General features: G+C 45.5%; 2 protein-coding genes across 5 annotated transcripts in view; one reads left to right on the forward strand and one right to left on the reverse strand.

Moving 5' to 3' along the window:
* The window catches only part of RECQL5 (RecQ like helicase 5), a 37,510-nt gene extending 35,028 nt beyond the window's left edge, over nucleotides 1-2,482 (reverse strand). For 2 of the 3 annotated variants that reach the window (XM_085077775.1, XM_085077773.1), the window contains exons 1-3: nucleotides 2,351-2,482; nucleotides 1,730-1,865; nucleotides 470-586 (exon numbers count right to left, since the gene is read on the reverse strand). In XM_085077775.1, the coding sequence (XP_084933901.1) occupies nucleotides 470-586; nucleotides 1,730-1,855 (243 nt within the window). In that variant the 5' untranslated portion in view covers nucleotides 1,856-1,865; nucleotides 2,351-2,482. The remainder of the gene's footprint in view (nucleotides 1-469; nucleotides 587-1,729; nucleotides 1,866-2,350) is intronic. The other variant, XM_085077774.1, reaches the window with a different exon arrangement.
* Nucleotides 2,483-2,536: 54 nt separating this feature from the next.
* The window catches only part of SAP30BP (SAP30 binding protein), a 29,775-nt gene continuing 7,988 nt past the window's right edge, over nucleotides 2,537-24,323 (forward strand). Inside the window, exons 1-4 of one of the 2 annotated variants that reach the window (XM_085077786.1) lie at nucleotides 2,537-2,674; nucleotides 2,833-2,942; nucleotides 5,824-5,871; nucleotides 18,614-18,656. In XM_085077786.1, coding sequence (XP_084933912.1) covers nucleotides 2,560-2,674; nucleotides 2,833-2,942; nucleotides 5,824-5,871; nucleotides 18,614-18,656 — 316 coding nt within the window. In that variant the 5' untranslated portion in view covers nucleotides 2,537-2,559. The remainder of the gene's footprint in view (nucleotides 2,675-2,832; nucleotides 2,943-5,823; nucleotides 5,872-18,613; nucleotides 18,657-24,323) is intronic. The other variant, XM_085077787.1, reaches the window with a different exon arrangement.

Consider the following 24,323-nt stretch of genomic DNA (forward strand, 5'->3'; position numbering starts at 1 on the left):
AAGTGCTCATGGAGCAGCTCTGCTAAACCAGTTTCTTCCCATCACAGATTGACTGCAATAAAAAGACATTTTGATGCAGAATGAATTCTGCCTTCATCACTCCTGGAGTTATTACTTTATAGGTATAGTGGCAGCTTTTTTTCTGGGGAAAGATCCATCTTTTGGTCCATCTGAGTTACTCTGCTTTGCCGCTTTTTCTGGAGAAAATGGAGGAAGGCCCAGTTATAAAAACAACCAGTTTATTAGAAAAGAAACAAACATCCTTTTAGAGAAATACGAAGTATCATAACAGAGATACTCTGCTGTCCTCACCTATCCCAGGGTTAGGAAACCATGCAAAACATCAAGAGAATGCAGAGGCAGGTCAGCAGCAGAGACTGGTGGGCAGAAAGACAGGAGGCAGCTGTGCCTCCAGAGTCTCCTGACCCCTTCCCTGACTGCTATTCCCCAGCTCACAGCAGACAGTTACCTGGATCAGTGCAATCAGAGGTGAAATGACAATGGTGATGCCCACTGCCAGAACTGCAGGAAGCTGGTAGCACAGGGATTTCCCTGCCCCTGTGGGCATGCACACAAAGACATCCTTCTCGCCGGCAAAAACAACAGAACAAAGCTCAAGGCCTCTGAGTGGTGGTGAGTTTCCTGAGGCTCAGGCTGGAGGGGTGGGCAGGAACAGCACATATCTGCATGTACCAGGTGGCATGGCAACAGAACACTTAATTTTAGGTTCTAAAAGCACGGCAATACTTTGCATGCCTGCTGTGGTTTCCTTCAAAGAATCTCAGATTGCTTTGTAAACATTTAGAGGCAGCTATACAGAAGTACCAGAAGATACACAGAAACCAAGATAAAGAGAAGTTAAACAAGTTATTCGTGCTAAATCTCCTCCAGAACAGCTGCTTTCACTCATTTTAAAGACCTCCACGTACCACATTACCAAGCCCATGACAGATCTTTACCACATCCTCTTAAAGTTTATCCCAGAAAGGTCCCTTATATGAAACAGGGGCTGGAAATCTCAACAACATCAATAATATCCTGCAGTGAGTGATTGTTCCCACACCAGTCAAGAGCCAGTTGAAGCCAGGAAGGTGCCAGAGACACCAGGTTAACAGGCAGAGCCCCACTGCACACAGAACCCCACTTCTGACAGGTCTGTTGTCAACAGTGAGTGATTGATGAAAACTGTGATAATATCCTGAGCTGGGCACTGTTCTGATTCACACTGAGAGAGCTGCTGGGGGAGCTGGCAGCTTGTTTGTGTGAGCTGCCTGTCCACCCCCAGCTGGGTGTTGGGGTGTGTGTCAACACCAGCACAGAAATGTTTCTGATAATGGCCCCATGAGTCTGAGGATGTCAGCTATGCCAAGAAGTCAAGTCCTCTACTGGTCTTGTCTCTAACACAAGGGCAGCTTTACTCTGAAAATGTCTGAACGTTAACTGGTTTGATGTCATCTGACCACAAACACACTGGCAGGCGTGAGGAGACAACCAGAGATGACAACAACAATGCTGCACTTTCCCATCTCCCATTTCCATGGCTGATGCAATGGTGGAGTTACAAAACAAATGAAAGAAGATGCTGAACTCGTGTGCAGCACGTGCTCCTGGGTCACCAAAACCATCTCAGAGCAGAGGAGGGACGGGTGATGGTGCTCAGCCCAGGTGACATCTCCTCAGAGCAGGCAGGATAGAAACTCTTGTGTCACCCACGCCTCCCACGCTGAGCCTCACCTCTCGCCACAGCCATGGTCGCGCTTTGCTGCAGGGAAGTCTTGAAGGACTCGAAGCCGAAGACCTTCTGCAGTGTTTTGCGGACCCTGCCCTCCAGGCCCGGCGGAGCCTTCCCGCTCATCCTAAGGCTGCTGCAAACGGCGACAGGAACCTGAGCTAGACCCGCTGCCACCCTCCCCTGCCCCAGGCCTGCCCCGTCCCATCGCCACCTGCACGACCCCCACGGCTGCCCGGCCACACTCCCCTTGTTTGGTGTCCCTCAGGGATGCTCCTCCAGGCCCCAATATGACTCGGGGTCAGTCCCTCCCCGCGGGCACAGCTGAGGGGCACTGCAGGCACAGCCTCTCTGCCCGCAGGCACCCGACACGGAGGGGAGCTGTGCGGGCAAGCGGCTTCTCCTCACCCACCCGCTCCCTCCCCAGAGCCCCGTGTCCCTGCACCCCCGTGTCCCTGCACCGCCCTGTCCCACTCCCCTGTCCCACCTCCGCCCCGCCCGACCCCAACCCTCCGCACTCGCGCCAGACGCCAGGCAGCTGCTGCCGCGGCGCCGCGAAATGACGTCAAAGCTCCAATTAAAGGGCCAGCCCGCGCTATTTTCATCCCCCCTCTCTCCCACCATCACGCCGCAGACGCTCCGCTCCGCCTCGCTGAGGGTTTTCTCCTCCGGCCGTCAGCCCGCTAAGGGGTTTCTCCTCTGGCGGTGAGGGGAGGATTCCAGCGGTGCATGGCGAGCCCGCTAAGGGCGGAAGAAGGGCAGCGTTGCTATGGTGACTGAGCGAAACGTCATCCCCGCGCGCCGGAAGTGCGCCTTGGCCGGGGCGGAAGATGGCGGCGGCGAAGCGGAGCGTTCTCTCCTCGCTGGCGGTGTACGCCGAGGACTCGGACCCGGAGTCGGACAGCGAGGCGGGCACGGCGGGGAGCGATGGGGGAGCGCCCACGGGTGAGGGCGGGCAGGGAGCCGCGGCGGGCGGCGTGCCGGGGCGGCAGCGTTCCCCCGCGCGGCCCGCGCCGGCCTGGCACCTTCCCCTCAGTCAGGGGAGGCCCCGCTCGCTGCCGCCTCCCCTTGCCTCACGGTTTTCCTTTTCTCTTCCTCCGCAGGAGAAAAAGGAGGCCTGGTCTCAATTGGGTACGGAGAAGACGACTTTAGCCGCGTGGAGGGGGACGAGGAAGGGTACGAGGAGGAGGATGATGAGAACAGCAGGCAGTCAGTAAGTACTTCCGTGCTCTGAGAGCTTGTGATCCTTTGCACAGGTTGAAGAGGCTTTCCTCTCTCAAAAAAAGCCCCCGAGTAGCGACCCGGGATGAATCCCAGCATATCTGACTCCTGGTGTGGGTTTCAGCACTTTCTAACTACTCCTTTTCACGTTGTTCTCACGTAGAAAGCATTTGCCCTGAAACCCATCAACAGCTTGGCACAGCTCGTGTTGCTCGTTCCTGACTGTGTTGGTGTCGTTTTACTCTTTGATGGGAAAAAGGCTTTTACAGCCTCTCCAGCTAAGAGCTGTTCTTTCAGTATAGTTGGCATATAAGAACCTTGTAAAAGGATTACCCTGGTGGATTAGAAAGAATAAACTTCTGTCCTGTCTTGAATTATTCTTTCATGTGTAGTTCAATCCTCTGGCTACATCAGGTTACATTGATGTAGCAGTGTCATGTCTCCACGTGGGTGGCTGCTGTGTGTCACAGGTGCATGGCACGTGTCTGGTGTCACCTGAGCACTGAGATCACTGATGTGTGGGGAGACAGGACATGGAGCTCACAGAATGCAGCTGCATCGTGCAGAAGGAGGTGTAGCTCTGCCCTGTGTCTGGGGAAGTGAAACAATAAGTTTAGAGGGGAAAAGGGAAAGTTTTAATCTCCTTCATCACCAACCTTTTGCTTACCACTGTGTTATCTTCTCCCTGTTCTAGTTCTTTCCTCCACCACACAGCCAAAAAGCCAGGGCTATTCCTATAACCTCTCCTCACTGGAATCTACTCTGTCTGTGTTAGATCAGTCTCACAAGAGACACTATTTCCTGTCATCTCTCTGCCCAAGTAGCAGCCAAGGAATTTCTCAGTCTCTCATTCTTGCTATAGTTTTGTTCCATTGCTCCTGGTGTCTCCCTTAGCAAAGCAGTGAAACTTCTTTATTGCTTCAGTGATTCTTTTTACATCCAGCACTTCTAGACTCTGTTTCAGTGAGGTCTCTTTACTTTAAAGGAAGCTCTGTGTGTGATCCAGGTGCCTGCCAAGGTCAGCTGTGATTAGTTAGCACTGGCAATGGGTTGTTAATGGAGTGGCTTTATTGCTCACACAGTTTTTGGGGCAGGGTGCAGCTGTCCATCATCAGCTGCTGTTCAGGTAATGACAATCAATCAATCAGTGTGTTGTCAGCCAGTGGGTCTTGCATAGGTTTGTGGTTACAGTGCAGGTTGCACAAGGTACTTTCCCAATTTTTTCCATGAAATATTCTCTGAGCAGACTTGAAAACTTTCTTGCCATAGTTTGTGCTGGTAGCTCACATGAGTAGTTTTTAGGAAGCAGGATGAGTTGGAATCAGGCTGTCCTGGGCTTTGCTCTGTACAGCCCAGTGGGTATTTGAACTTCCTCAACAGTGATTGAAAAGCCTCTGGTTTTTTTCAAAGGTGGTTCTCAGTAATGCTGCTTTGTTTGTTAATGTTGTTATTCCCTGCTAATTTAGGAGTTTTTGAGAGCTGTTTCAGTTACTCTCTGCAACATGAATAATTCAACTCATTACTTCTTCAATATAAATCACTTTTATCAATATAACAGAGACTGTAGGGAAGAGAGAAATCTCATTTGTGATAAACACCAAGTTACTTGGTTCTTTCTAGTTACAAACTCACTGTAATTAACCTTTGACAGTCAGGACTGAATTATTGCTGTATGTGTGGCTTTCAGAAAGGGAAGCTGGAGAGCAGCTGAAGTGAAGGAGTTTGATGTCTCACATCTGTGAGAGAGGCATCTTAATTCAGTCAATTAAAACTCCCTGACATTATTGTGTGGTCAGTTTCTAACTTGCCTTGTCAGAGCTTGTTCATGTGCCAATAGTCTGAGATGGGCAATTCCTTGTAAACTCTTCCTTTCAGTTGCACCTATCATTTCACTTCTTTTGTTTCCCTTCTTGAAACTGAAACACCAGGGTGTTGTTTTGGGGCCAACATTGAAATTTACGGCAAAGTTAGTAGGAAAAACCATTTTGCTGATTTGTGTGAGCCTGAAAACCACTTTCTGCTCCTCAGACTTGTCTTGAACCCAGAGTAGGTGTTCATGTCAACAAACAGGGGGACCTGGAGGATGCCCCATGAGGGGACAGCAGATTTACTGCCAGTGGGGACCAAGCTGGAGCTTCCTACCCATGTGGTGTGGGTTTTCACACAATGCTGTGTTCAGTATTTTTAGCTCTCACAGGGCAGAAGTTTGCCCAGTTGGTTTATTTCTGGCTCATAAAACAAATTTTAGAAAATGGAGACTGAAATTTGTAAGTGTTGCTTTCTGTGGAGGTTCAAATCATCTGCAGGTGAGGCAGGAGAGCTCTGCACCAGCAAGAGAGTTGTGTCTGCTGGATCCCTGCAAGTTGGTGCTAGGCCAGGTCCTCTCCAAGCCTGCATGTTTGGTTTGGTTTGGTTTGGTGGCAGGCCAGCTGTGTGTCCTGTGTGTGTTGCTGATGCTTGGGACAACCTCAGGTCCTGCAAATGCCGCTTTTTCTGTGGGTACTGCTGACCAGAGGCACTTCAATCACCCACCTGCCAACTGGAAGGGCCACAGTTCTCAAAGGACAAATGCTTTTTTTCCCAGTTCTGCTGCTTCCTGTTGTCTAGTTCTGAGCACTCCAGAGATGCATGAGTTTTGCAGGGAACAACTGCTACTGAGTGATGCTTTTGCCTACAAAAACCCCCAACACCAAACAAACACTTCTTTCCCTGACTGTAGGACTTGTTTTCTGGTTATCAGTGGGTGGGGCAAAACTAACCTCCATGGAAAGGGTCTTGGACTGCTGCTGGGCTGCTGAATGCCCTTTGCTGTAAGTGCAGTTGCTTGCCAGGCTTGCTCTTTAAGCTTAATCCTGTAAATTCTTGTCTTGTAGGAAGATGACGATTCAGAGACTGAAAAACCTGAGGCTGGTGACTTAAAGGTATTTGAAAGTGTGGTTTGGTGGTGGGAGGGAAGCTCAGTACAAGAGGAATAAGTCTTAACAGCATGGTTTGGTGTTCATTTGTGATCTGTAGTTAGTTCCACACCTTGCTTTTGTAGCTTTAACCTGTGTTTTTGACTTCAGTTCTGGCTTCTGCCAAAGGCAGTTAACAGGCTGCAATCAAGGTCTGCCTTCATTAATTTAGTCATGTTATGCATTAAATCTGAGGTTTTCTGACAGCATCTCACCTATTCTGCAGTGATCTGGGAGGTGCAGCATCCAGTACAGTATTCTGTATGATCAGTGTTAGTTGGAATAATATCTTCATTTAAAACAACTTAATGAATAAGTGATCCTGTGCTCTCAGAGGCCATGAAATGTGTCATAATCAATCCGGTTGTCTCCAGCTCTGTCCTTCTGAATGAAGCAGTTTTTTAAAGGTCATAGACAAATTTATAAAGTGAAATAAGATCCTCAGATAATAGCTATTTAAATAGTTGAAATCATCTTTATCTTGGAATTACCCCTTGTCTGCTGAACAGCAGGTGTTTAACAGCACAGAGGAACATGGATCAGGCTGAAAGCTGGAGGACAAAAGACCAAATCCATTAGAAACTTTATAGACAGCTGTGCTTAAATTTGTTAGTTCAATGCAGGCAATCCTGTTAGGCAGGGATGCTGAGGGATTAATAATTACAAGGACATTTATTTTATCCAGCAGCTTCCTCAAGGATGCAGGCAGTCTTTAAACTCAGCTACAAAAGCCAGAGAACTGTGCTGCAAGAAAGAAATTCTGTAGAGAATTTGATTTACCACAGAGCTTTGATAATCTGAGATGGAGGCAAATGAATGTGTTTAGTTGTACTGCATGAATTGGTTTTATAGCAGCACCTTCTTCAAGGTCCCACAATATTCTTATGGATTTATAGTGGTGCACATTTGGAATCTTGGCAGTTGCACTGCAGCTGATAAAGTTTCAGTGTGGGAAATAGCATCCCACTTGGATGGAATGGAATGTATTGTCTCCTTCACTTGGAAATGGAATGTATTGTCTCTTTTCCCTGTTGCAGTAAATAATTTCTTTTTTTTTTTTGTGAAAGAGAGGAAAAGATGATCTCTCACTTTTAACCTTTTTCTACTTCTACATTTTTGCCCTTAGGAACATGCTGGCAAGATATTTCTGTAAAAACTGCTGGATTCAAATGTGTACTGTGAAAGAAAAATACAGGTTTTCCTTAAAAGATAAAATTGGTGTAAATCACCACAGCCTCTGTAGCAGGGCCCTGTTGCAAGTGTGTGTATTTCTGTCTTTTCTAAAAGGGCTTTAGGGCAATGGAAAATAGGTCTGGCAGAGAGAAAGAAAAACAACTAGACTGCAGCAGCTCTTGTCTGAGTAATGATGCATGACAGAAATCTTGCCACTGAATTGTGTGGCTGCTGCTTTAATATGCTGCTGACATTTCATGTTGGCTTGTTTAAAAAGCCTCTTGTTTTCAGTGAGTTTTAGGTGCTGCTGTCCAGGAGCATTTTGTGCTGCTGAAGAAGAGCCACACGTGGCCACAGAGCAGCAGTTCATTTTCAGTGAGGCAGCAAAGAAACAATGTATTAAAAATAGAAAGCATTTGGTATCTTGGTAGACTGTGCAATAGTAACTCTGCAAGAGCTGAAAATGTAAATAAAAGGAAATAAATAAAAGGAAAGGTAAAATGCAATTCCTGCCACCCCAGTGTGGCACGAAAGGTGAGGATTTGTGAAGAGTAGCAGAGAGGCAAAGCTTATCTGAGTCTGAAACTCAGCAGGATCAGATTGCCATGTCATCCTTAATAGATGTCTTTAAGCACAAGTGAAAAAGGGAATTGTCTCCTTTGACCTTTTGGGGTTTTTTGAATACTGAATCATAGTGAAAGATCCAGCTGGCACTGGGCAAACTGGGACTGTGGAGGACTGTGCTGGAGTTTGGCTGTGGGGCACTGCTGGAGCCACACCAGCCATGCTGTTAAGAAATTCACCTGGGATGGGGAGAGATGGAACATCCCTGAGGAAGTATTTGTACTTGGAGCAGCTGCCAATGTTTCCTATCCCCTTTTTTCCACCAAGTGGCAGTGTTCTCCTCCATCCTCCTCGCTGCTTGGAGCTTGTAGTGTCTGTGACAGCTAACAAGTGGTGTAGTTACTGTAAATCCAAAGTGCAGCAAAAAGAGAGGTCCTTGATTATAACTTGCTAACACTTTTGGGTGCCTCAATTTTGTTTTGACCCTACAGAGTGCTGTAGTTGTGCTCACTCAGTTTCATGGAGACATGGGAGACCTGGAAATGTGTTTAAATAGATATCCCAGGCTCTTTGTAGATGGTTAGGGCTTTTCCAAGGGCTGAATCTGACCATAGGCAGAAAGTAAATCCTTTATAATGCATAAATGAGGAAAAAACATTGCAATTCATCAGTCAATTACAGTAATTTCAAGCCATGAAGATATATATATAGATAGATGGGGTTTTTTTCATAATTTTTTTGCTGGTGTTTTGCCTTTTTGTACATATTATGAACAAACTAATTACAGTTTATACCTTGAATAATTGACCAGGACACTGGAGCAGTTCCCTTCTTGCTGGTGCATCCTGTGATTTGGCCTCATAGTGCACTCAGATGATGCCAGACACAAAACCTCCAGAAGGATCAGTTGTGGGTATAGACAGAGGAGACAGAAAGTGGAGAATGATGTAAAAACTCTTTGGTAAAGTGATGGGGAGAGTGGAATTTGGAGCCTGACTCAAATAGCCCCACTGGGAAGATACTGATTTTTTTATTTGTCTCAGGTTTTTCTCTTTATTCCAGGGAATCTGCCCTGTAATTTTGATGCAGGTGCACCAGGTAGAGCCCCCTCAGTAGAGGGGAAGCTAATACAAACTGCTGCTTGGGACTGCAGCTTTCCTGGGGGTTATTTTTTTGCCAAAGAGCAAGTCACAATAAGCTTTCCAAGTTCTGACATTGTGAGTCAAACTGCTGTTTTCTCTCTGCTTTTGGCGAGATAGAGAAGTTTTTATACACCTGTTGGGAGGAAAAGGTGTGCCAGGAGGAGGAGAATATTTAAGCCTCATCAGTCACCTGGAAGCATTTTTCCAGAGCAGACTTCTGGCCCATGCAATTCATGTTATTGAGCATCTGTCAATTATTCCCAAGCATGCTGTGCTTGCAGCAAAATGCAGAATCCCCCTCTTTAAGCAGCAAATTCAGATCTATTGCATCCTGTAACTGCATTTTGAAGTACTTCAGGCACTCGTGGGAAACTGGAGATTCAAATCTAGGTAGAACTAATTGCTCTCCCAAAAATCACTCTGCATGGATATGCTCAGGCTCTGGAACAGGACAGGTTTGTGAATGGCCAAGATCCCTTTAGGTGAGCAATCACCAATTGTAAACAGGCATCTGTCTTAAAAGCAATTTAGAAACAAAACCTCCTGCTTTGAAGGTAAAAGAAATGGTCAACAGAAGCTGTTGTTTAACAGTGATGTTAAAAGTATGAAATGGATGAGTTCTTGTGTCCTTTCCTGAGCTGATGGAGCCATGGGCACAGACTCAAGGAGGTTTGGGATTGGGTGTGGGATGTGGTGTTGTGCTGGTTTGGAAGGACAGGGTTAATGGGCTGCAGGGGGTGCAGCTTGCCTGGGCTCTGGCCAGCAGCTCTGGTTACAGCCTTGATGCAGTAATCAGATACAAGCCTTCAGAGCTCACTGAATGCACCAGCCCTGCAGGAAAAACAGAAACGAACCTTAAAATACTGACCTTGTGCTCCAAGCCTCACCTGAGGGGTACTGTGCTTCATATTGGAGGGCTGGATGAATAACAGGTTGCAAGTGTTGATCAAGGACAGAGCCCAGCCCTGCAGCTTGGCTCCTGGAGCTTTCCCAGAGGGAAATCATTAACTCCTGAGCCTTGATTGTCATATCAGGACCAGCCAGTCCAGGAAAGCTAAGAAATTTGCCACTCCCTTGGCAGGTGAATGCCTGACACATGGCAGCAGTTTTTCAAAGCAGGTGGCTACTTTGATGTTTTCCTTTGCTGGTTTTGTTTTAAGGGTCCCCTCTGCATCCTCAAGGTGTTGTATGGTGAGGCAGCCAAACTGGGATCTAGCAGAAGGCTGTCAGATTTTCAGAGCAATACTCTGCTTCTAAGCATGTCTAAGAGCCACCTCTTGATAATCATCAGCTCTTTATTATGTTCAGCTTTTATTGATCCAGCATACCTGTAAAGTAATTTTACTGTGTTATGATGCGTAGGTGTGTACTAATACTTAGAGGCTTTTAACTGCAGTGGTTTTTTTTATCTTGCCTGCCCATTAACCTGTTTGTTTAAATACCAAAATTATCTTGATTTAAAGTAAAAGTGGTAAATGCTGAGAACCAGTGAATGGGTGTGTGTGCAGCAATGTAATCCCTGAAATTAACTCTTATTTTGATAAGGCATATTAATTTTTCTGAATTCAGCACACACTCATCAAGCAAGGTTCTCAAAAAAATGCATGAACCTACTAACTAACTTTCATCTCAGGTATAATTATTTTGCTCCAAAGGAGGGGAAAAGTATGTTCGGGAGAAGTATTATCCTTAATATGGCCTTGCATTATGCATGGCTGCAAGCATACCTCTGTAAACACTTTCAAAGCATCAACTCTGCAGTTCTCAGGGTCAAGGGTAGAACTCCAGAGGTTTGTTTCCTCACTCGTTCCTTTGCCTGGGAGCACAACCTGGAGGTGCCAGTGATAAGCACTGCAGTCTCAGATCCATCTTTTTCTGTATTTTAACATATTTTTAATATGATCGTGTAAAATGCTGTCTGTGCTTCCAACTGTATGGATTTTCCCCTTGTTTTAAGTGTGACACACTTTTTCCGAGCTCTGTAGAAAGAACCAGAGAGTTTAGAGGGGAGCAGAGGTAAATCAGCTGCAAATGCTGTTCTTCACTGCTCCAGTGAGTGCCTAGACATGCCAGCAGCTGATACCTGGTTCCCATTTTATCTGGGTGAACTTCAGTTATTGCCAGGGAGTATCACAAGCAGTTAAAGTCGCTCTGCGTGCAGGAAGCAAAACAACATTTGGCATCTGGGATTATTTTGCCCCTTGCCACACTCCTGTCTCCAGCTCTGTCTGAGAGGGAGACAGATCCCAGCATTGTCAGGCTCTGAAGCTGGAATACCTCCTGGAGAGCTCCTGGCTTCCATCCAGCTTTGGAGCTGCTTGGAAGATGAGCCACGTCCGTGGACATGCTTGTTCCTTCCTCCCCGCCGGGCATACATGTTGCAGCAGACTCTTCACTCCCTGCAGTACTAAATACCAGGGATTATTGACACAGGTGTGGCTTGCCTTCCTCCAAAGAAGAGCCAGGCTTGCTCTGTTTGTCTTTAAACTTGAAGAAAAGTCCTTTCTGGAGCTGCTTCCCCTCGCATATTTCACCTGATAAAGGTCTGAGTTCTTCAAGCCCAGCTCTGTAGCTGCAATTATTTCTGGCTGCTGGTCCCAAATAGGCTGTTCTGAGTGTGCAGGTCTGTGCATGTCGGAGTGAGAGGCTGAGCAGTCAGCACAGATGGAACATTGCCTCAAATACCAGCAAATAGCTGAAAATAGCTCCTTCCAGCTGCCCTGTTCTGGGTCCAGAAGGAGCCAAATCTGTATAAACTCCGTGGGATCCATTCATGGAGGAGTGAATTTCTCACTGAGGATACTTGCTCTTACACCTTGCCTCTACTCCAAACCATGAACATTTTTTAGTGCTATGTACTAAGAAAGAAAGTTGTTCAAAAAGTTAATTTTGTCAGCTCTCCTGAGCCTTTCCTTTGCTGCTGTGAGGCTTCAGAGTTTTCACAGCCCAGCTTCAGATTTTTCACAGCCTGCCTTCACCTTCTACTTGATTCTGCACTGCAACAAGCTGTAAAAAATAAAATCATCCAAGTAGCTTGACACCTCCAGCCCTGTCATGTGTTCTGGTACTTCACCAGTGAATTTCTGTTTCACTGCAGGAAGCAAAAGTGACTTGAAAGCAGAATTATTGGGTTGTGCAGATCAGGGGGAGGCTGCTGGGAGCTGCTGTGCTCCTGGGGCTGTGAAGGGAAGCAGGCAGCTTTGGGAGAAGGCTCCACTGGAAGGCAGATGTTTTTAATTGTACCTCCACATGGAAAGCAAAAGTTCTGGCACACAGTTCCTTGACTGGAAATTACTCCTAACAAATAATCTTTCTCAAATATTGAGATAGCATATGTCAGGTGAATGGAGTCAAGTTTCAAAGAAGCTATTTAAAGGCTTTATGCTATGAATGCTTCCTTTCTAAAGCACTTTCTCACTGAACTGTTGTGCCAGGTCTTGGTTGGGTTTTTTTCAGTGATTTTTTTTTTGTCCATTTCATTAATGAATGTGGATTTTTAGACTTAATTTAGCTGGAAAAGTAAAAAGCAGACACACATACATTATTTATTCTGATAGGGAATGTCTCAAGAGTTGGCTATTGTTCTTCCTTCCCTTTTGGTCTGTGACTTTATCTCAAAACAGGCAGATTTGTAAAGCTGGTTCATAAGTGTCACTGAAAGCTGGATATATGTTTCTTTCTGTGGTGGCTTATTCCTGAGCTGCTGTACTTCTCTTGGTATCTAGATCATGGTCCCTACAGATTTTTCATAGTCAAATTTCTTCTGCTGTACTGGGCACTTTGCCTGGAGCTATGTATCAGAGCTGGCAAACAGGATATGGCTGTAGGAAATGTGCTTGTTTCAAGCTTTCTCTTGGGATTCTCCTCTCTCACAATACAAGAAAAAAAAAAAAAGGGGGTGGGGGGGAGGAGGAATAAAAGCATTGTACTGCTGTTCCCTGGCTTTCTCTTCCCCAGCCTCTAAATGCACTTGACATGCACTCTGTTTGCTGCCTTCAGCCTGGGTGCACACCAACATCAGGCAGATCTGGGGAGCAAGAAATGAAATTGTTGCTGTCATGCACTTTTAATATTAAATGAGACGTTTCTGGTGTTCTGCTCCCAGGAGCACTCCTGATCTTTGTAGAGGAAAAGCAAGAACATAATTGCTAGCATGTTCCTTAAAAAAAAGAAAGGGGAGGGAAAAAAACATGATGCAGGGTTTGGGATTGTGTTTCTCCTGCTGCCTGCAAGGTGCAGACATTTCACCTGCTTGCTCTGGCAAGGCCATCATTGGCTTAGACAACTCTTCTAACACTTTCTGCTAAGTTATAATTTCTTTTCCATCATGCTGAGCCAAGTGAGGCTGTTGGTATGCTGGGACTACAGGAGATACTCTGAATTGCAGAGAGGAGGGAAAATTACAAAAACTTATTGCTGGCACTTGCTGAGATTCAGTAAATCTACTTTAACAGCTGTTGCAGCTGCAGGTCCATTGGCTGCTGGTGGAAGGTCTGTACTGAAAAATTCTCTGCAATATCTTCAAATGAACACACTGCTTGATAATGATGTGACTGGTCTGGACATTTTGTGGCTGGCAGTTTAAATTGGCATTAAATTTATGTACCAATAATCAGGTCAAGTAGTTGGGGGAGAGAAGAAATTCTGCAACATGAGCATTCTCTGAAAAAAAATAGATGTTGAGGGGGAGGTACTGTTTGAGCTAATTGTTTTTAGTACTGCCTGGAAGTAAGTGGAAAAATGGAGCTGCAGGATTCAGTTGGCTGCAAGGCTGGGAATGCAACTGAGCAGTGGCAAATCTGGCATCAACTTCACCACTTCTTAAAATCTGCATCTTAGTTAAAGCAATCAGGGTCTGGTTCTGTATCTTTTCTGCCGCTCTCTTGAACCATTTCTCCTGGTAGTTTGAAGTGCACCTGCACTGACATGTGCACCTGCTTCTGCAAGAATTGCTTGAATTTGTACCTTGTGGTGACAGTTAATGCCAACAGTTATGCTGGATGTGAGCATTGTGCTGGATTTATGGATCTTGTTTCAGGAAGGATTTAGTGAGTATTGTTATAAGGCAGTCCATTCTTTCCATTAAATAAAACTGTTCTGGGCAAGCCTGTCCAAACTGGAATTCATCAGTCTCAGATTCATATTGTTTTTGCTTCCTTCCTTTAATCTCTGTTCCGTGCTGTGAGGATTGTGTTTGGTTGTTTTTATTTTCCATGGAGCCTGAGCAGACGCTGGTTTTTATGTAACTGTATGGAGACACTGCAGGACTGAAAATATGGTCTGTATTTCACCTCAGTGAGGTGCAAGCTTCAGGCAAAATGCAGCACTTTCCTTGTGTGTGAACACACACTCCCCTTCATCTTGCTCCTCTTTAATTGATGATGATACCTGAAAACTGAAGCAGCAATCTGGGTGCTCAGCAGTCAGGCTCTTGCAGGCACAGTCGCCTTGTCCAGGGCTTGAAAAAACATTTGTCTTGGGAAAGGGGAAAAAATGAAAAACCTTTTCCTGTACTCACACAGGATTAGTGCCAGCATAAGTGTTGTCTGCTAGCAGTGAGCTGATGTGCACAATTGTTCTTGGAAGCACAGAAATCGTGACTTATCTTAGTGGTCAGTTAGATGTTAAAAAGATGGGTTTGAGGGTTTTTTTTTTTTTAATACTTTGTCCATAGCAGCTTGTGCTCTTCAGAGTCTGCTCTTTATTAGTCTCCACATCAGGGGAAAGGAGTCTCCCTCCTGCTTGTCTTTGTCTTTCCAGCGTTCTTCCAACTTGGCTCTGGAGCACACGGCATCCCTTGACTCCTTTCAGTGGCTCTGTTGGAGTGAGGCCGTCTGGCTTTAGGCCCTTAAACTGTTGATCTTGTGAGATCAAGGCTGCAGAGTAGATGGCAGCCAGAAAATCGACTTGCTGAGCGCATGATGAAGTACAATACTGCCTTTTTTTTTTTTTTTTTTTTAATAGTCAAGCTACAAGTGAATTCAGAGTTGCTTCCATGCAGATTTTCAGGGGGTTGACTTTTGAGAACTCTCTGGTACAGGTGAAGTCTTAACCTTGTGATTTTTTTGAAAGGCCTGAGAATTCAAATGGAAATGAACCCATTAAATGATGTCTTTAACTCTGGGATACTTGAAGTCTCTAATAATTTCATCTATTTACTCCGATAGAGAGATTTGACATAAAATCCTTCCTGCTGGAACCATTCACCTGCTTGATTTTGTGCTCTTCAAGTGAGATACTGATACATAACACAGTGGCTATTGGTGATATAATCTACAGAAAGATCACCTTTGCCTAAGTGGATATAGGTAACTTCTCTATTTAAAATTCAGTTATCTTCCAAATTTTCCATTGTTTAAAAGCTCTGGAATTCCTTTAGAAATCTCATCCACACATAAATATTTCTTCTCTGTTATAACCAAAAGGTAGAGCAACCTTTTAGTATTTATTGTACCTTATTTTTCCACTTGGTGATTCTCCATTTCATTCCACTTAATGTCTTAGATTAGATTAGATTAGATCTGCAGGTTTTTTTTTTAGTGCTGTCTTTTCTAATCAGTTCATTGTATTCACTGTTTGTCTCAGACCTAAATTAGCCTAAGGGAGCTTAGAACAGTTCTTGTTGTGTGATTGCTCTTCTTGTTGCTCCACTGGAGGTTTTTAGACTCATCTGGATCTTCAGTAGGTACTCAGAGGTTTGAACAAGACTCCTCAAACTTCTCATCTGCCAAATTTTGGTCAGGTTGTTGATGCTTGCCTCGCTGTTTTCAACAGCAAACTGAGCAAATATGAACAAGCACTGTAGGAGAAGTCGCTCATCCCTTTGTTTTGTGAAGGCATTTAAGAGGTTTGAAAGCAGCCCGAGTTAATGAAAAGCTGTGTTGATGTCTCCAGCAGTGGGTGGAGGTACGAAGGAACTCATCACTAAGCAAAATTCCTATCCTCTGGGCAGCAAGGTGTGGCTGCAGAACGTGTTTGCTTTTGCTTGGTGTAGCTCTGGGCTCTCTGATGTCTTGGCTGAGGGATGTGGGGACTGGACTTGCTGGAGTGGCTGTGGTGGGGAAGTGTGGGCCAGGGGAAAACAGTGGAGCCTTAAAGGACTGGCTTGATCCAGCCTGTTAGAGATGGGGCAGACTTAAAGGATGCAAATTAAAGAAGAAAATTTGGGTAAAAGCAAAATTACCGATGATTCTGGAAATTCATACAACGTACTGTTTTAACACAGCTGACATTTTAGAGATTTTTGTCTAATACAAGGTACATGGCAGGAGGGAGTTTGGCCATCAAATAATCTCTCAGCATTTTAGTTCACATTTCCTGAAAGTTGTGTGCTTATGCTTGGTACTAACTCCAGGCAGCTACAGGAGACTTCAAAGTGGGCTTCTGGAAAGGTCAGAAATGCAGCACAGCCCCTTGCAAGCCTTTAGGGGTTCAAATAAGAGGGCAGCCTTCTTGGGGCCACTTAGCCCACATCTAATGCACCTGAATTTGGCTGTGCCCCTGGCTTGCTTGAGTGCCTGCTTGGCAATATTGCTATTTTGGGGGATTATTTCTCTCGCGTTTGAGGACAAGTGGGCAGAAGGAGATGGGAAGCTTAATGGAATAATAAATGGAGTGCTGGGTATGAAGAAGGATCAAGAGTGCTCAGGTACATAGCCTGTCTCTTCCTCTTCCCTCTCAGTTCCACTTAAAACTTTCAAGAGATAGAGTGCAGGATGCAATTTAGTCAAGGTTGGAGCTAAAGCAGTTCCCTCTTTTCACCTCAACAAACATTTGCTTGTTGTCTCAAACCAAGGTGAGAAATACTTTTAATTATCCATCGAGCAAGTTCTCCCCCAAAAGGGAATGATCAGCATCCTGACCACATGTGTTTACTGCTGCTGAGTCACTGGATGTGCCTGGACACATCTGGAGCTCTGTGAGCTTCTCCTGCCTCCTTATTCATCTGGATTTGTCCTCACAGCCCAGCAGTTACCACAGAATTGCCCCCACTTCTCCAGTGGGGACCTGAAGCTCACACTGTGAACTCCCCATCCTTGTAGGTTTGTGGAGAACACAGTCTGGATTCCCTGGATACCTGTCCAGTGCTCTCACCAAAGAGAGCTGCTTCTTTGGCATACATTTTTTTGCTTTGAAATGTCATGCTCCTGTTTAAATTTTTCTCTGCCTGTGCTGCTGGAGGCCCTGGGAGAAGAGCTGTTGGTGCACACACCAAGGGCATTGTCTCAGAGGGCTTGGAGCTGTGACATTACAGCCCATCTCAGGGGGCCTGCAGCCAGCTGGCTAGGGAGAAGATGCGTGTTCCTCTGTGTACTTCTTTCTTTTTCTAAAATAGCTTTAGCCTTGTATTTCTGTGATCCAAGTGTACTAATGCAGAAATAGTGCTTTTCTTTTTTGTTGTTGTTGTTTTTGTCTTCCATGAATAGCTATAAAAAGTTCCCTCTAGCAGTTAGTGCCACACAAAGAATTTGTTTTTCTTTTTCCAGAGGGCTTTGGCTTCTTTGAAAATGGGTGGATTTTCAGAGTGAGTTTGGCACAGGCTGTTCCCACATCTGGCTTGGTGACCTCACTGCTCTCTCCTCACCTGATGCACCTCTCACCTGACTGGAAATGGGGGAAAGGAGGGGGTCAGCAGTTACCAAGCAGCAAGGAGGCAGCATTCTGTCAGTGTCAGGTTCAATGAATGGCTTCAGTGTTTGGAGGCACGGAGGAATTTTGGACAAACAGTCCAGTGAGTCACAAAAGGTCTCTGGGAGGGAGGCAGGGGGAGAGGGCAATGCTGGGATACAGCTGGTACTGTTTCAGAAACTTTATTTGTGCCCAACTTGATATTGCTTGTGACTTTTGGGATCTCCCAGAAACACCAGAATAGTTGGGTGTTGGTCTCAGTGTGGTGAAACCATATTTGTCTTATCCTGCATAATGCCTTCTGCTCAGTACATTCTGCTGCAAACATCTGCAAATGAAGTGTCCTTAACTTCTATAACCAGGGAAGGATTAGCTATGTTGAGATCTCCAAACAGAGCACCCCAAGCCAGTGGAGGTTGCCCTGATAGAGCAGCTTGGCTGTATCACTCTGGAAAGCAGAGCTGGCAGTGGGATCATCCTCCTGAAACAGGAGCACAGGATCTGCATCATCACCACACTCCCTGGCAGTTGGGTTTGTAGAGGGTTTGTCAGCCAAAGCCCTGCCTGCTCGGTGGCAGAGATGAATTTAGCACCACACAAACATCTGGCAAGCTCCTGGGAGGCTGGAGAGGCTGAGCAGGTGCTGCCTGAAGTCACTGAGCTCTGCCTCTGGGAGCATCTGGGCTGTTGTCCCATTCCACTGGGGAATGCACCAGGCTGCCCCTGCTCACTGCACTGCGAGTTGCACTGGCCTGTGCTCAGCATTCCCAGCACTAGTGGAGTTTCCTGTGGGCTGGATCCAGCCTGTGGTTACCTAACTGTGCTCTAGAACTCTTGCTTGGTGCCCAGGCTTGTCCCCAAAAACGAAGAATCTGTGGTTTGATCTGTTTTGAGGAAAGGCTTTGAGTACAGCACTTTCTGTGGAATTCCAAAGGAGTTCAGTGTCCAAGATCTGGTGAAACAAAGCCTTAATTCTTTCATTCAATTTAGACTCTAGCTTTGCAAAGAAATGAAGCATCCTGTTAGGCTTTGGCTTTCCATGGTCCAAACATTGCCCTCTACCTAATAAATTGAATTTGATTCTTAATTTTTATTCCTTTGTCTCAGAGTGAAGTTGTAAATCTCTAAACAAATAATCAGCGTAGCTTTTTAGGTTGGAAGCATACCTTGACTAAAATCTGTTTCTTCCTCCTTTCTTGCAGGAATTCTCAGAAGTGGAGAAAAGAGATCCTCAGGAGCTGGTTGGTAAGTTCACTCAGAAGTATTTATTCACAGGTTTTTTTCCAAGCTAGACCTTCTAAGTCCCACTTTGTAAAAGGCATCTTCCCTCTGTCCTGGCAATGCTGTAGTTTCAGATATTGCCTGAATATTTTCAGTGAACTTTTCTTCTTGGGAGTAAGGTTTCATGCCTAAAAATATGAAAATAATTTCATGTGTTATGTGTTAAAAACATGTATGTAAAGGGCAGTGTTGGTGTTGTTCTAGATGAGCTTAAAACCAATAGGGTAGCTTTGTCTAGACAGAGCCAGTAGAACCGACAATGATGACATTTTGTTCTGTGGCTTCCAAAACTCACCAGAAGTATCCCCATTTAAATGTGAGCCACTCAGAGATTTACAGCTGCTATGCTGACATAGAAAGCATGTATGCTTTCTAATGGTCACTAGAACTTACTTGGTTTTTGTGACATCTCACTTATTCATTGCACTGTTATTAGATTTGGAGAGTCCAGGGCTGTCAGCTTGAACTACTCTGCTTGGCCTCTTTGGAGCTGCACAGAAACTGTATTTTATATTGCATTTCTGACTGTCTTGTTCCTTGACCTCTGTTCCTGCAGTTACTCCTACAGCTGTGTGGTATCATGTCATAATATCATTAAAAACAAATGAGCTTGGAAGTTGCTTCATTTCTCAGATCAGTTTGTCAAGGCTCAAGCTTGATATTTGAGCCATAAAGGGTGATAAACGTAAATGAAGATGGTAAATACTCCAGTGCTCAGCTGTGACTCCTACTGCAGCTGTCACTGAAGTTTGGGATTTATGAGTCCTTTTGAGTCACTCTGCCCAGACTTTGCACCAGCCCAGCTGTTCTGTTGGATTTTCTTCCTTGAGAGGGCAAAACTGCTTTAACCAATCTCAAATGCAGCAGAAATCTTTCTCCATTCTACTCATCTGCCTCCAAATGCACTCTAGAAACATGGATGAGACAACAGCATTTGGGGTAAAAGTACAGCAGAATCTCTGGAAGCCAACTGCCCTTTTATTCTGTGCTTGACAGATGGGTGAAGCTCTGCACTTGTAAAGCAATGCAGTGGGAAGTACTTTCTTAGTTGAGGTGTAAGGTTGAGGTTACAATTCTCTTAGTCCCCTTTTCCCCCAGTGACTGCCCAGACTGGATTTCTTTGTCTCACGATGGCCCAGACTTGCACAGGGGCCACTCAGCAGTGTCACAACTCATGTGAGCAGTGCTGGTGAGTCTGAGACCTGGATTGAGATCTCTGCAATCTTAGCTTGAATATCCTTTCCCAACAGCAGTGTGCAGGCTGGCTTTGTTCAGACCCAGGTTATTAGAGGTCAGCATACTTGCCATGCTGGATTCTGTAGGTCTGTTCCATTAGACCATATCTTATCTAGTTGAAAAAAAACTGTTGCAAGAGGCTTACGGTTGGAGTAATGCAAGAACCACTCCCTTTCTGGAAACTCGGCTTTTCACAGTTAAAATTCTTTAATGGAAAAAGCTGCGAGATTTTCTGACACAAACAGAGTAACTGCTCCAATCTGGACAACTTAAGTTTTGTCTGTCAGTATGTGGAAGTTGAGGTCCTCCTTAGACAGTTTTGCACAGCTGCCTTTTGCATTAAAAGCTTGCAGGCCTGCCCTTTTCAGCAGATAACCCTACATTTTTCAGCATCACCTTTATTAAAGTCTGTGGTTGTGCAGTTGCTGAAGTATTAAATAAATGTAGGCTCCTGCCAAAAGCACTGTTTGTGTTTTACCTCCCCCGGATGCACAATAACGTTGGAGCTGCTCTGGGAGTGGGAGCCAGCTGGGATCCATCTTCACTGCTCTTTTTTTGCTGTTTCTTTCTTTTTTTTTTTTTCTTTTCCCTGTGAGTCTTCCAGCTGGATCCATTCCCTGACGTGCTTAGTGCATGCTAGGTGAGCACTGAAGTTGGCACAAAGAAAACAGCAGGGATGAGCAGCTGGGAAGGGCATGGTTGTCTCCTGACTTATGCCAAAGTAGTGATCACATAATCAATGGCTGACAGAAGGAGAGGGAAAGTTTTGGCCCCATGGTTGAGAAGGAAATACATGTGAAATTTATTTTCATTGATTTCTACATCAGCTTTGTCCTTTTGGGCTTTTTGTACAACTGAAGGGTTCATGGTGCTGCCAAGGCATTGCATTTGCTGTGTCCTGCAGCCTTGCAAAATAACACTTTCAGGATGTGGGGGTTTTTTGCCCTGAAGTTCTTTGCCAGCATGGTTGTTTCCCTTTTGGATTGTAAGAAATGTTCTCTGCAGCCCTTGGGATGTCTGAGCACAAAGTCAGCGTTCATAAGAGCAGAAAGTATGGCTGAGTTGCAGGTCTCCCTCTGCATTTCTCAGCCCACGGAGCAGAAAGGGAACTGGTGTCCTTCCATGGATGGGTGACTCACTGGCATGTTGTTGCCTCCAGTTCTTCCCTCTGGTTTGGTTGTTCTGGTGCCAGGAAATCAGAACCCCCCACACCCTGGTTTATGCCAAGCAGCCTGGATTAGAGTGCCAGGGAATGCAGTTTTAGAGAGCAGGCACCACTGGTTTGCATGTCTCCAGGGGAAACCCTTGTCCTTCTGATCACCCTTTCCTTGTTTTTTTGCACAGTGTGACCTTTAAAAACAAACTGGCACCTGAACTGCCTCTAATCCCTTGTGGCTGCTTCAAACACAGCACAAAAGTGACCTCTGAAAGGGACAGGAGCTCTTCATCCTACCTGGGAGCAGCATTAATCTGAGAGCCATGATGCACACCTGTCTGTCCTGCACAGCCAGCTCCTGTGCTCTCTGTTCTTCTGCTTTTCTCTGCACTAGGAAAACATTCCTATCCATCTGTAGGAAACAAAATTCCCCTGTGCCCTCTGTCCATGTCTCCAGCACAGCCTTTGGACTGAGAGCAGTCGTTTCCTTCTGGGAATGGAGCTCTGGGATTGCGCTGTCCCACTTTCTCTCCTGCTTTGCAGATTGTCTCCTGCTGTTGGGTATAGGTCACATAACCCATCTATCTCAAACCAAAGCACATTAGATGCAGAATTTACATTTAATTTTCTGTCTCACCAAGATCTGGTGAGAAATCCCCTTCACTGACTGCTGAGATGCTGAGTCTTTGCAAGGTACCCCCTAATATTTGGCTGTGCTCTGGCCTGCTGTGCATGGCCTGGCAGCACATGAGTATCTCTGCCTTGCCACAGTGCATGTCCTGACTGCACTACAAGCCACAAACACCTATTGCTTGTGCTGATGAAAGTTTTAATTTTTAGCTCAGCTTGTGGAAGGAGAATGCAAAGACTGAGCACCAGCAGTGTCCTTTAGCAGCAGGATGCTTTCAGGGGTAGTAGCCCCTGCTTTCTTGAACCCCCATCTGACTCATGGGATCTGCTTCACAACCTTAGTTCTTTGTCAGGACTGTGGATCTGATTGGGGAAGATATTTACTCAGTGTGAGCCAGAATCTGGGTGTGCCTGGAGTGATTAATTGTGCCAACAGCCACTTCCTGAGGTCCTCACTTGGAGATCCTCTAGGCTGGGAGCCTGCAAATCACAGGGCAAATTAGGGGCTGAAGCCAGTGTCACTACCCGTGACTCATGTCAAAGTAAAACTTTGATCTTGGCAGGAATAACAGGATGCACAGAGCAGTTGGATGTATCCTGTGGGGACACACCTTGTTGTGAGCTGTTCATCTGCAGTTATCGCTGTAGAGATGGTGGAAAGCTGCCCTTGGGACTTGGAAAACACAAAATGTTTCATACAGGAGCCTGTGGCCATACATGCAAGTCCCAGGATTATTTTGAATGATGATCCCAGCTGCCCTTTCCTCTAGGGAAAGCTGGTGGGAAGATGCTGTGGCATTAGCTATCCTGTTTGGGGAGCAAGTTTGAGGACTGCTGGAGGGCATGGATAATTTGTACTTCCTTACTGTAAATAAGCCCTAAGGGGTTAAACTCACCCTTAAACTCACCCTTGGCTTCCTAATGATGTGGCACCTCAGTCTGGCTGTAAAGTGATGCAAGAACTGAGTAATGCTGAATGTTTGAGCTCAGTTTGTGAGGTGCACGTCCTGCCTTGCTGCAGTGTTCAGCTGCCTCCAGCTCTGGTGGGATTGCAGGAGGCAAAGATTCCTTAGTTCCAGTTCCTTGTAAACCATTAAAAGTTGCCTTTCCCCGTCAGTATAAGGTTGATAAGTTATTGTTTTCATGTGGCTCAAAGAAAAGAGAAAATGAGCACCAAACCTGAAAAGTCATGCATCAAAATACATTGTCTCATTGAGAGCTCTCATCTGCCTCCAAAATTATTTTTGTTTCAAGGGAGTTTCGAATGGATAGCTGAATACACTCTTAAGGCTTTGACTCTTGCTGGTAAAACAGAGGTGTTGCCCAGAGTTTCTGAGGTTATGTGAGCACACAGTTCCCCTTCCCATAAATGTTTTGTTTCTCTGTGGCTCATCTGCAAGGACAGGGAGCCTATGGGATGTCCAGTATGGAACTAGGCTTGATTTTTTTTTTTTTTTTTTTTTTTAATTTTTTAAAAAAATTTCTTTAGGTGCTTTCTTTGCCTTATGCAGTCTGGATTTTGTGGTCGTTTTTTCTTTTAATGTTTCTGCTGATGCTGTGAATCTCTTAAGCCATTAATCAGCTTTTACCTTTCCCAGCAAGCCTTGTGTGCTGCGTATTATCCACACTTCCGTCTCTGCTGCTGTCTTCTGGGCCCCTGAAGCTCTAATTAACCCAGAGGCTTCCCCATCCCACCAGCAGCTGTAACCTGTGACAAATGTGTGCCTTGTTGTCAGGGAGCTCCCTTTGCCTGCCTTTCTCTCAGGGCTCTGGCAAGCTTTCCTCCTTCCATAAAGGCTCCCACTTGGTAAATGCCAAAGGACACTTTTTGTTCGTTACTGGCAACTGCTGAAGAATTTAACCCTCAGCAGCATCTTGATCAAATAGAATGAGTGGTCGCCTGCCAGCTTTGCCTTTCCAAAGGATATTGTCCTTAGTGCTTCCCATTTTCACAAAAGATGTGGAAACTGTAGCAGCACTACATGTGTGCTGGTGTTTATATGTAGCCTCAGCTCTCCGGAGTTCCAACACCCCTGTCTAGCCTTTGGGCCCTCCTGGCCTTTATTCAGAGGAGCTGAACTCTGGATGCTGAAGCTGCAGCTTAGGCAGCTTTACTGAGGAGCTGCATATGTAAAAAACTTGGTTGATGTGACTTCTGTGCTGTTCTCAGGTCTCTTATCCACTACAGACCAACTCGGAGACAAATCGTGCTTGAAAACAATCCCAGCTGCCTAAATGGGGCACAAATCTCTGCTCCAAGGCTTGGCCAGAAAACTGGCTGGGTTTCCCATAATAGTGGGAAAGTAGCAAGCAATGGGGGGAAACGTGGCTGTTTCTTTTGCTGATAACTCTGTAAACTAATCTTTACAGGGCAATCAGGTACTTTAATAGCATATCCCAATACAAACAGCTGTGGAAATCTGGCAGTCTGGACTGAGCTGTTCCCAGCCCTGCAGAACGAGTTGTTCTCTCTAGCAATAGTCTGTCTCTGTAAGCAAAGATCAAAGTGCCTGCTAAGGAAGTGTTAACTTAAGGATGAAATGTAATTTCTTGTGGTTAACTCCTGACAGCCTTGGGGAGAGTTGTTCCCTTCTTGAACCATTTTGGTT

This window comes from Lichenostomus cassidix, chromosome 18 (assembly GCF_008360975.1).
Source record: "Lichenostomus cassidix isolate B80296 chromosome 18, HeHo_3.0, whole genome shotgun sequence".
Taxonomy (NCBI): Eukaryota; Metazoa; Chordata; class Aves; order Passeriformes; family Meliphagidae; genus Lichenostomus; species Lichenostomus cassidix.